Source organism: Watersipora subatra, chromosome 1 (assembly GCF_963576615.1).
Source record: "Watersipora subatra chromosome 1, tzWatSuba1.1, whole genome shotgun sequence".
Lineage (NCBI taxonomy): Eukaryota > Metazoa > Bryozoa > Gymnolaemata > Cheilostomatida > Watersiporidae > Watersipora > Watersipora subatra.
In genome coordinates, this window is record NC_088708.1 from 49442165 (window position 1) to 49455479 (window position 13315).

At 37.6% G+C, this 13315-nt stretch overlaps 1 protein-coding gene across 12 annotated transcripts in view; it reads left to right on the forward strand.

Annotated features, from left to right (window-relative positions):
* LOC137398039 (rho guanine nucleotide exchange factor 11-like) overlaps positions 1-13315 on the forward strand; it is a 98805-nt gene that overhangs the window by 56014 nt on the left and 29476 nt on the right. For 9 of the 12 annotated variants that reach the window (XM_068084152.1, XM_068084145.1, XM_068084170.1 and 6 more), the window contains 2 exons: positions 1111-1152; positions 7046-7156. In XM_068084152.1, the coding sequence (XP_067940253.1) occupies positions 1111-1152; positions 7046-7156 (153 nt within the window). The remainder of the gene's footprint in view (positions 1-1110; positions 1153-7045; positions 7157-13315) is intronic. The other 3 variants (XM_068084162.1, XM_068084193.1, XM_068084200.1) reach the window with 1 other exon arrangement.

Below are 13315 nucleotides of genomic sequence, written 5' to 3' on the forward strand. Positions count from 1 at the left end.
GGAATTTACGTAATAGGAGGTATACATTATAGGAGCATCTAATGTATAGATATACATACATGTGTATATATACACACGTATGTATATATGTATACATTCATACATGTATATATATGTGTGTGTGTGTATATACATATATACATGGGTGTATATATATACGTGTATACATATACGTACATGTATATATATACATTGGAGAACCTTTAGTGAGTTGATACATTTTAGCTAGTAACAGCTGTCAAACTGTACCCAAGGCTTGGTGGTATGTAAACTACACGCTACACATGTAAGCTACACATGCGCTACCAACACATTATGAACAGTTCATGTACAATAAAGACACCATTGTCTAACTCAATCTAGAATTATTGTCTCTTTGACAACACGATGTATTTCATCGTTTACTAGTACTAGTACTCAGCAACCTTGTTAAGATGCTCAAGTTTATATCAATATAATATGCAAGCGGATTTGCGAGAAGAATTGGCGTACTAGATTGTACTCATGGTTGTGATAATCTGATGTTTTCCATGACATTCTAATGAATTCGTATAGTTTAAATAAGGAATGGACAACTCCTGTGCTTGAGTGAAGACTGCGACCTTCAATGCTATTGTTTGCGCATGCCAAAGAGAATAAAAGAAGAAATATGATTAGGTGAAAGGCTTACTAATGAATGCGATCAGACATGAGGAGCTCTGTAAGACTAGATCAGATAAAATTATATAATGATGATTTGTCCCCTCTGAGCAGACGCTCTTATAAACATATTAATGCTGCTATTCTTTCTATGGAAGAGGAAGTATGCCGAGCTTTTTGTAGCCTTCTCTTTCATCTTCTTAATCAGGCAATTTTCAGTATCAACTTATGTTTGAGCTGATCATTTCGCAACTAGAAGATCAATGTGTCCCTGTAGGCTTGTATATAGTATTTTTAGTTTGTATTTGCAGCACAACGACTGCTTCTTAATCAAGTTCGGTTTATTTTCTCAATGTAGATTATTTTATGAATTGTTGTAGGTTGTTATTTGATTTCTACGTGTAATTGTATGATATAAGATTGTCAGCTCGGCTTTGTGTGCTACCATTGTCACTAAATGTCTCTCTGTAGCTTCTACCCATCGCATTGAAACGCAAACTGATGATGCGGAAGGTAATTCATTCATCCATCTCAGTCTGTCTGTCCTAGATGTGGCTGGATGTTACGTGTAACCATGTCACGCGTAGCCGCCTGACTTTGTGTTATGTTGCCTCTATTTGTTTGTGCTTACGGTTTAGGGGTGTGTTTGCCGTGTGCCCTTCTTTCGACATGGCATGCGTTTTGTCCTTTGATTCCTACAGCATGAGGTATGAGGCTTGAAGACGCGATCTGCTTGGTCATGTTGGTTATTCAGTTGCTTCGGTTACGCATCAAACTCAATTTTAAGCACGTTTTCTCCCTAGAAATGGTTTCATCTTTTTGTAAAAGTAGTCTTATCCGTTGTCTGGAGCTAAACGTGTTTGGTCTATTAGCAGAGATGTTATTGTATTGCATATCCTTAACACGGGAGTATTCTCTGCATTAATGCTGTGATTGGCTGTATTGACTAATGGATTCGTCTCCACTTCGCTATATGTCGATTCACTAGTGAATTCACATGTCACACATAATCTGGAAATTAACTAACTCTTAATCACGTCTTGGCTCAGGTTTTCTTGCTTTTAAAGCTAGCATCAGGCTGGTCAAGTTCTAGCATCCTTTGATGTGTTTCACATTGTAAACCACTGGATGCCACAGCCTGTTTCGGTGTGGCTGTAACAATAAAATAGCAATCTTATAAGCAATTTTATACCATTCGCTGTAAATTCTAGCCATAATCAGCGACTAAAACTACCTACTCCTTGCAAATAGAAAAGTGTTAGAAATATTTTGAGACTAAAAATGAAACTCCATTTTTTTAATTTTAAATTAGACATCCTTTTAAGGTTTTTTGTGAAATTTATTTTAAAACTTGTTGAATCTGACCACTTCTCAATTGGAGCAATACCGTTTAGATCAAACCTTAATACAACATGGCTGCTGGTGGCAGTTTTAGCCAATAAAACGTCTCATAAGTAGCGCTGACATTAGAACCCATAAGCATCTCACGCGCTCATTGAGAAGTAGATGAGCAGTAAAGCTTTACTCCTCTTCACTCATGAGGAGTAAAGCTGCCCTTTTTGATCTATGACACTATTTTGAACGATAGACGTTCAAATGTGTCAAGTTTTATTGGGGGTTTTAGGCAAAGAGGGAGAGGGCCCATCTAGCAGTATGCTAAAGGCCAGAAATTTGGTAAGTGTCATGGCTCTTCAGAACCTAACATGAAAAGCATGACGCACTAGTTTAAAATCAACCGATAGGCAATGACATGCCTTTTTTGTCAGCAGCATTGATTATTTATTCAGCTAGAATGGTCACCGTGGAAACATGTATTTTTAAGGAAATTTCGGTTTGGTTCGTTTAAACTTATTTGCAAACATCCGTGTACAATGGTATTGCAGGCGTATCTGAGAGTTTGCTCTGTGAGAATGCATTTAGTGTCATTGGCCAGCTGACATGCTCCGACCATCTTCAAACAAGCTACCATGAAACAACCGCTGTTTTTAGCTGAGTTTTTGCTCTAACTGTTGATCCGGATGATTTTGGGTATTTAAATTGGAACTTCTGCTTCTGATGAGCAAGAGATTACCGGCGTCCTAGCTCCTATGGCTGTTCAAAAAGTTTTTCAGAAAAGCCCTTTTTTCATTAAAGGACTTTTTTAATGTGAACTTTAGCGCTTATATTTAAATCTCAAATCACCGAACATGTAAAGTCATTCGTGAGGCTTTAACTTGAGATGGAATGTTTCGAACTAGTCAGAAATTCACTTGAACAAATACAGTTGGAGTGAATTAGCCTACAGCCTTTAGCTGTATATTTTAGGACACGAGTTTCAAATAGTATCCATTACAGTTCTTGACATTCCATAATGTGTTATGAAAAACCATGGTTACTTGGAGAGTTAGGTATTGTGTAATAGTTTCATCTTGGATTTACTGCTTGGAATTGCAATGAAAATGTTTCTGTGGCTACTCTATTTATAATTTTCATGGTTAGTGGCGAAGGGCAGTAACTTCTAGTCTCACCATATGATGGATAATAAGTTTACAACTCGTGAATCTCCAAAAATTGCTTGACTTAGGATGTATTTCCTGGCCCCAGATTGGTTTACCTCTGAAAATTATTGGCGGCTCGTATGTCTATATCGGTATTCACTTTACAAAATCACATAAACTACCGGATTTATTGGGGAGCCAGAGCATGAAAGTAAAACTAATTTGCGATTTTTTTATTCCTCAAAACATTTTGTTCCTTTTGGTATCGGCAACAGGCGTGGCAGAAAAAACTCATAAAATCTGCTGCACTCATCAACTAGTTTATGTCAATGAACAAAATCGATGTTGTATTTTGTGTAAATAAGAATTCTCTTGGGAGCTGTATTAAATGTTAGGGCATTCACGGCAGACGCATCATCTGGGATGATCAGATCTGTCATTAGCTAAATTTGATTAAATTATTTACTAACCAATAACCATTCCAAGGTATGTAGGTTGCTTAAGGTCAGGGAACTGTTTAGCCATCGTTTTTCTATTGTAACTCGGATAAAAAGTTTTCTCATAGCAATGAAGGCTGTCGCGGGATAGGTGTGATATCGCCAGCTGGATGGACTGGAAAGAGGCGTAGCGTCCATGACAAAATTTATATTCATCCCCATGAAGGCCGATCTTGTTTAAATGTTAGACTGCGTTATTGTCAGCTGCCCTTTGACACTTGATAACATCAACCTTTGTTAATCGGCTCTATGACACTGCATTCTAAGCTTCAATGAAGCAATAACAGCAATAATAGTGGCGAACTTGCTAGACCCATGTCAAGGTCGGTAGCGTGGATTGCAGATTTACTCTTTTTATTTTTTAGTTTCCTAATTTATAAAACTATTTTGCTTTTGCTAACTTTTGATGCCATGTTTGTGCGATAATATGGATATCTTTAGAAGCGATGTGGAGAGCTATTGTAGGGCCAACCCATTCAATAGCAAAATTTTCTCTGCGAAATCAATCTGTAAAATTATATCAAAAAAATTTTGCTAGTTCAATTTTTATTGAAGTCTTTCCGCCACAATGTCAGTCTAGGCTTATATTTTTACCCATCTTTTAATATATCAGTTTTTTACTATCAAATGTGTATTATGGGCGGAAAGCAGCTTTATGTTCCACAATCACGATCAGCTAGTTAATGATCATATGCTAAATCTCTTTCGTCCCCTTCACTTTTGTACAACTTTGCTTGCTACTAGCTTGTCAAACACATTTCACAACTATCGCATTTTGACATTCTTGTTGGCCAGGTAGTTGATAATTCCAGACTCAAAGAATTCTAAAAGGGCAAACTGATTTGGCTAGTGATGCATAAAAATCAAATTACCCATTTTCTTGTCAAGTAACTTGATTGACGAATTTTATTTCACCTATTTAGAAGGCCTGATTTTAAGGCTTATCAGCGATGTTGTTTTCACTGTCCTTTGGCGATGAGCGCACAATTCCAACAAAGCTGTCACCCATAAATATGCCGCGTACTACATGTATGTCTGAGTAACACACGGGCTTGCCTCTTTCTCTTGTTTACAGTAAACACTTGCACATGCTGCATAATGGCTTCTTTCTTAGTGCATTTTCTCAATTAGCACTCCTAGGTTTTGAGTGGAAGGCGTTATTGATTAGGGATTCGGGTTGTAATTGCTGTGACTTGCCATTCGTCTGACAGCTTTTTCAGGTGCCGCTAGGTGACTGCATTCTAAAAGGTAGTTTACTAGTAGCTAGTTGTACTTAGATCGAACTAATCATAATCAGACCTAGCTCTCCAGGTAACTCCGTGATGAGGCTGATTATTAACGAACGAACGGTCTTATCGAGATTGTCAAAGGTCAATATAATTGTGCTTAGTCGGGCTAGTACTAAGTCAGGTAGGAGTTGAGGGTGGGCTTTTGCCGTGTTCAGACAGTGTGTCATAGCAGCTCTCTTAGCTTACGTAGGCGGTGGCGTCTTATCGGGTTAGTTATTTGGTTAAGGTTCTTCACATTTCTCTGTTTCTGCCTTTCATCCGGTGAGCGAGATGTAGACAACCGTGAGCTGTTTGAATCATTTAGCATTTTGTAACAGATAGCCATTTCTTAAGTAGTCTCATTTGTCTAGTAGTTGAGGTTTGCTTGGAGTCATTTGTGAGCTGGCACTCTGGGAGGATCAATCTTTTAAGAAAACTGTTATGGTTTCAAGTGAAGGTGTCCATTGTGTCGAACTAGCAAAGGTCTCCAATATATGTGGTAAATATAGAAACAGTTGTTTTATAGGTCTGATAAGGTATATAGAGAGCATTTCGAATCACATATTGCACATGTTACCAAGTATATCATTTTTGGTTTCATTGTTTAGTAAGATAAGTGGGGGGTTCTTGATTTGTGTGTTTGGTTTTTCTCTACATAATAACCAAGTCCTATGTGGACTATTTGTGCTAGCATTCAACTAACAGTAGACTGAACTAATGGCTGAAGCCCGCTGAAGGCATATTGAGTATATTGAGCGTGTTCACAAGCATGCCGCAGCTGACGCTAGCAGTAAAAGTCAGCGTGCTTGGCATCTTCATGTGCCACTCCTGACTGACTACGGAGTCTTTGGAGGAAAGGTTTTAAAATGAAACGAGAGTGAAAGTAGTTTAACCGTACCTGTTACAAAAGGCCGAGTCACTCTAAAATAATATATCATCATTCTGAATATTAAGTTATTTTTCAAATAGAATCATTGATAAGGAATACTAAATAAAAAACAGTCTAAATTACAAGCGTCAAAATAACATAACAATAATTACGTAATAACATAACGTAATAAAATTTAATCTACAAATATTAAAGACAAAAGATTACTCTCATGGTGTAACTCTTTCGGTTTTCATAATAAAGCATTTGTTTCAAGGGTGACTCTACTACAATCGTTTTGGTTGCTAGTACTATCATTACTACCTCTTGCCCTCCACGGTGCTTCAGCTTTTTGGGGTAAATTTGTACACAGTACGATCAAACTTCATGTTTGATTATATCAAAATTCTTATAACCAATACCCAGCTACCTTTAATCCTTTGGTAGCTTACGGTCAACGCTTTATGTTACTACTTTTTTCTGATTTGTTCGGTTTCTAAGAGTAGTGTCATGGTATAGATCCATTATATACCATAGCGTTCACACTTCTGAGCTCTACTACCTCTTGCAGTCTACGGAATTTCTAGGTGTTTATTCTTCCTCTAGTTGGTATGAAGGAATCGTTTGAGATGTTTTCTCTAGTGCAACAGCCGGTGTGTAGAGAGGCATTTTGCCAAATACTTAACGGATATGGATATCTGGTGTTTTATGATAGGTTAATCCACCCGGTGGTATTTCAGCTGGCATTGAGTAATATTCAACTATGGTGGGATGCATACTCTGGTCTCATACTGTCTAAATAGCTTTGGATCACCGCTGTCTTAACTTACTGACTCAGGCGTAAGGCCTAGCTTTTGTCCGCCTCTAGCTAGCCAAGTATTATGTTTTCTCTGTACTCATATGTCACGGCGAGAAATTGAGAGCAGTGGCAAACAGAGCAACAAAAACTGTTTTGCACATGGACAGTGCAGGACAATGCTAGCTTTTGACTTTCATTGTTCGACTGAAAATTGGCACTAATTGTATGGCTTGCTAAGTATTACATTTGATTGTATGAGCTTGCAGGACTATTGTCCTAGTTAGTTTCAAGGTTTGTACAGCGGGCAAGGTGGTGAGCTCGAGTTAGGTAAGAGATCTCCATGCCAGATCGTTTGCTTGACTTTTCCCTTCCTTTTTGTTTGACGCTTGCATTTGCGTAGATTTATTGAGTGCTCCGTGCAAAGAACCTACTCACTATATTGCATTTCTGATCAATTCCGCTCACGGATAGTTTCACCTGAACTCTGTCTCGTTCAGGCGGTGTCTATGCCCAATACTGTGGATTATCCAGACTCGAGTGTATTAAGACCTCCAGCACACAGCGTTATCGGAGAAACTACACCAGTATCAGATGACAACGACGATGAGGTGAGAGATTTCATTTGAGTAGGAAGAGTGGCTGGTTTTTAATGGTTAACTTGCCCAAAAAATTATGATGAAATGTGTATTAGTTCGTAAAAGTCGATCAGCTTGATGTCAGAATGTGACTATCAAGATGTTTTATGAATCAGACGATCCGCAAGTCAGCCGCAAGATGGAAACGACAAAAATTCACTAGTCAAGCGTAAAAATGTTTTACGCTCGCGAATGATGGAACTTGGCATTGCGAATGATGCGCAAGAAAATGGGGCGCTAGCTATTCTGTTTTAAACATTGTTCAATGTACAGTTGTTCATATTTCGATTTGGCGATACAGGAGTGTGCCGCCATGACCTCTGGCGTAGAAACTTATCGTTTTCAATGAAGCACCCACGTTAACCTGTAACATGCGAATGTCTATTGGAATACTTATCACGCGGTAACTAAACATACCCACAACTCCAAATCTGCATCATCTGTGTCATGGAAACAGTGAATGAGAGTACATCAATAAAAGTTAAGTCTGTAATGTTCACTGACACTTCTTCCTGCTGCTCTTAATTGTCATTAGGCAGTTTGATCGAGAGTTTTGCGAAGCCAGCCATCCATTTATGGCTATATAGTATTGGTATTGTAAAATACTATATCAACTTGTAAGCCATGGCTTCAAGAATAATAGTTTTGGTTGGGGTTGCGTAAGGAAGAATGATTTCTACGAATATAAGTTTTGGTTTGTAGCCTTTGTTCACAAGTTCGCATGAGTACATACCGTGTCCTAAGTTTAGCTTGAAGTATAACGTGAGAAAAAATGGAAAAATAGGCGAACAATTTCGCCAACCGATAAATAGACAAAAATATGATTGTCTCTTGTTTCTCCTATTTATTTAGCTACATAGAAATATTGTGTAGTGGGATAGTAGTGTATGGTGATAGTGGTGTCTGGTAAGTAGTAGTGTCTAGTAGTAGTAGTGTATAGTGGTAGTAGTGTCTAGTAGTGTCTAGTAGTGTCTAGTAGTGTCTAGTAGTAGTAGTGTATAGTGATGGTAGTGTCTAGTAGTGTCTAGTAGTAGTGTGTAGTGGTAGTAGTGTCTAGTAGTGTATAGTGGTAGTAGTGTCTAGTGGTAGTAGTGTCTAGTAGTGTCTAGTAGTAGTGTATAGTGGTAGTAGTGTCTAGTAGTGTCTAGTAGTAGTGTATAGTGATAGTGATAGCACTGTATAGTGGTGGTGGTAGTACGGCTAGTACTGGTCGCAAGAGGCCTATTGGTAGCTGTAGTGAAAGCTTTCTTCGTGGCAATGTAAATAAACAGCCGTTTAATGTACTCAAATATCATTGATTCGTTTGCCTATGGCAGAATATGAACCTCGGTGTCTATGAGAAGTTTCAGCGCCTTTTTGCTTTCTCAAAATGAAACACTAATAAGCTGTCGAGGGTCACTTATTTAATCGAGGTATGTGAGGCATTCGGAGGAGAGGTGGATAGCTAGCAATGTCATATAAAGGCTAATTATAGAGTCTCAGGCCAACTACCGCCGGCCACCTCCCACTTTTCACATACACAGCATATCGATAAGCTTGGCTTATTCCTCGACTTCCTCTTACAGTTTGTTAATCGCCTATTGAATTTCAGCCATGAATTGCGCTTGCGCTTCTAGACTTAGTTGAGTGTGGAAAATCCATAGTTCATAACTGGCAGCCTGGCAGCACCATTAGAAGCGACAGTGATACGATCATGCTGGTCATTATAGCCTGTATAACAAGCTTGTGGTTTCATCAAAAATGATTTAACCCTGAGCCGTGTCGTTGTAGCTCATTTCCTAAAATAACTGACAAAAGTTCGCGCAAATACAGTGAAACTCGGATAACTCAAACTTCAAGGGACCGAGCAAAAGTGTTCGAATTATCAGAGTGTTCAAGTTATCAGAGCACTGTCACAAGTCCATGTATTTACTTATTTATTAGTAGATACATGAACATATACAAACTATAATATAAATCAAAAGCACAAATGGCTTGTTTCAAATTAAATGCTTCTAATGTAAAGTTTAAAACGTTTTTATCAAAAAGTATAGAGATTTTTCTATCACTTGAGATTGGTTTGTTGTTTGAGGTGATGTTATTGCCAGGACGTTTTTAGATTGACATTGGCAAAACTTGATCGTTGCTGAAATGCTCAAAGAAAAGACATCTTTTTCTTTTGAGCGTTTTACCCACGATCAATTTTGCCGATCTTTCTTGAAGTTTATGGAAAGATTATCTTACTTTACCTGGGATTCGTTAAGAGCAACGCTCCGAGGCAGTTCAATTAAAAGTTTTACGAGGTTTTACGGTACATTGTATATCACTCACGCTTTTTGAATGGATACTTATTGAATGTACACACGTATTTTGTGTTTAGGTCAAACGATGAATAGTTTTTTTCAGCTAAGACAAAGTATACGTTTGATTTCAACAATTTTTAAGACGTTTTAAACATTCAACATTCCGACGTTAATTCAACACGGAATCAACGTCGGAAAACTACCATTTTCGCCACGCAAATACAAAACAAAAACAACATGCTGTTTTTGTTTTGTATGTGCGTGGCGAAATTCCTTGTGCCCGTGACCCGGCTAGCCCGTGGTATTCATCGTATAGCAGTATAAATCAAATTTGACCAAACCTTTAGAACAGTCGTTGACAAAAATATTTTGCCGATGGAGGTAATAACGACGCTTATGAATTACGAAAAGTTGAGGTTTACCTCTATGGCTTGGAATAAAGTGATTTTCTAAAGCGATAGCAACCGTTTCGGTAGCCGTTGGGCAAAAAACAGTTCGTTATAACAGTGTTGAATTCGAGTTATATAGAGCCATTTATCATTGCGTGGGAACGGACCAAGCAAATCTAGTCGAGTTAACCATGTGTTCGCTATATCCGAGGGCGAGTTATCCATGTTTCACTGTATGTGGGAGCAGTAGTTTTAAGGAACAGAATATGGATTGTTCTACATTGAAAGAAGTGGGTTGTTTTTGAGCACAGTTAGGCTGCAGCAACATTATTACATTTCAGAAAGAGGGCAACCAGGTTATAATTTTTACTCTGCCCAATAATTTGTCAATTGTTATTTTTCTGTTGTGTTCACAGTTATTTTTGTTGTCGTTCGTATTTTGTGTCAAGAAACTATGGTTGATTAATATTTAGATTGGTTACATATTACAAGTAAACATATTATTGAAAACTTGATTATTGAAAATTTAGAAAGAAACACAAATCTTCTAAACAATGAATTATAGTTTTTAATTACCTTTCAAGTAGTATAATTAGCAAGGATAATTTATACACAAATCTTTACATCTACTACAGTGTGATGTTGCTAACCATGTGAAACTGGCCTGTTGTTACTCCCATGGGAAAAATAACAACTCGAGATAAGCGTTAGTCAATTTATTTTAACGCTCTAGTTGTAAATGTATATTTATGTACATGTATGTGTGTATATATATGTATGTATATGTATATGCAGATGTATACATATGTGTGTATGACATATATGCATATACATACACTGGATGTATATGCATATATGGATGTATTTATGTTTGTGTGCATGTATAGGGCCTACATGTGTATTTGTTTGTATGTATTTATGTGTATTTGTATGTATACATATGTGTGTATACGTATTTATGTATATATGTATCTGTATACAGTCATACCTTGACATACGAGTGTCCCAACATACGATAAAATCGAGATACGAGCAGAGTGCCGAACAAGTTTTTCCTTGACATGGGAGTAATCTTTGAGATATGAGCATGTGAGCCGGCTCTCCATGGTCACTATTTGCCCAGGTATGCGAGAGGCCGCTTTCGAGAGCAGCATTGCTCGATCTTTCTCCTCGAATCAGTTTGGAAAAAAGTTTTTAAAATGTTGGCTAAAAGTTAGTGGAAACCCCGAGGCAAAAGGCGCCAGAAATGGATAATAAACAATCAAGACAACAAAATTAAAGTCAAGTTTAGCAAAAGATTAAAACTTAGCTTTGAGTGTGTTGAGTAATCTAAAGTTAATTATGTTAACTTCAAAGTATCTGTTGAGTAGCGTCACAAAGGTTTAGTGCGGCGAACGCGTTGCTGTCAAGTCTCTCTCAAACCGCTGTTAGACACTACATGCGTCTCGAAGGTAAACATTTACAGTAGTGTTCATAGTAATGTTACATTATATTGCAGGTTTTAACAACTAAATACACATTTGTTACTTTGTTAGCATATGTACTGAATTACAACAACAAGAAACACGTTTTCTCATTGTAATATCGTGTTTTGTGTGGTTTTTTAGAGTATAGTAACGAAATGATTTGTATTTAGTTATTTTATATAGGGAATAGCGCTTTTAGGCATGAGTAACTTGACAAAGCTCAATCCCAGAGCGAATCAAGCTCGGATATCGAGGTATGACTGTGCATAATAGCTGTTTGCCATGAACCACTGGAGATAAAATCTCATTTGCTCATAGTATTGGGTAAAACTACAGACCTTTTACCTCTGACATTGCACAAGTACATCTAATTGGATGTCTAGGAAGTATGAGTCATATATGACCAGTTAGTTGAACACAACCGCAACTGTAGCCATGGGCGATGCTTGTTAATTCAATGAGAACGGCGTAGCTATGAGATTCTATGGTAGCAAAGAGGTATGTATGCCACCAGAACAGCTGCTGTGGTCACGGGTTACTTATGGATAATCAAAGTCAAACATGGTGTGAGTGTAAAGGTATTTCTTCATGGTTCACACAGATTACAAATGACATTGCTATGCGAATTATTTTTGTTTTATTTGTTTCCACTATTCATTTCTCTTCGTGTAGGACAAGAAATATACACAACTTTTTTATCAACTACATGTTTTGAGCGTTCACTTAAACTCATATCTGAGATATACGTGTAGGTCCTACTGTACAGTCATACCTCGACATACAAGCTTTTAAAATGCGCGTTTGGATTGAACTCATATGTCAATGTGCTCGTATCTCAACGTAAGATGTCCTATATAAGATAGCTAAATACAAATTAATCCATTTCCATATTATGAGAAAAACACTAAAATAGGATATTACAATAGAATTGCAGTGTGAGAAAGACTTGACATCGACGCTTTCAGTACACCAGACTTGCCACGCTACGTAATGTAAACTTTGAATTTACCCTAAATGAATTTAGCTTATGTTTTAATCTTTTACCTAACTTTAATTTTGTCTTCGTCTTAATTATTCATTATCAGTTTCCGGCTTGGCGCTTTTTGCCTTGCTTCCACTATAACTTTTAACCGACCTTTTTAAAACTTTTTAAAACTAATTCGATGACGATATTGTTCTCAAAAGTGTCCTCTCACATACTTGGCCATTTATTGGCCATTGAGAACTGGTTTGTGTGCTTGTATCTCAAAGGTTACTCGTATCTCAAAGCAGTAACTTGCTCGAAATGTTGCTCATATATCCGTTTTTTCATATGTTGAGGCTCTTTAATGTCTAGAGCTGACTATATTTGATTGAGGGAGTGATTTAGGGTGAGAAGCTGACTGTTTTGACTAGTTGTGACTGCTGACCATAGAGTTGTCACGCTGACTATAGACTTGCCATGATTGGAAAGCTGCTATTGTGATTGGTTTCATAATATGGCTAAGGAATGTGTGTAAATATGGGTAATCAATAGGGACTCGGCCAAGCATGTGAACACTCATAACAACTTGACTAAATGAAGATCATCAACTCTCCCCCAGCGAGCTCAGTCTCCTTATGTACAAGTACCTGCCGACGCAGTCGCTCTTTCAGAGAACAAGTCTAATGATCAAAGAGACTTACTTCTCTTTCTTGCTGGCAGTTAGGTATTAGGTACACATACTTGCTTCTGTTGTCATGTAACTAAAGCAAGCCTTCTGGCCCCATGATAGTTAATTTGTTTGCAGTTTTGTTAGCTGTTCACTGATTTTATGAAGTTAGTTTGGAATGTTTTTAAAAATTAAACAAATATGTAGATACGTATTTAAGATGTGACGCTAGGTTCAAGGAGTAAAAGTTGATCAGTAGGTGAAGCTTATAAATGTGCCTTCTAGCGTTGGATGCTGAATTTTTGCAAGTTGTCCGTCATTGTTAGCTAGTGGGGTGAAAACGGTCTGACTGCTTGTTATTAGC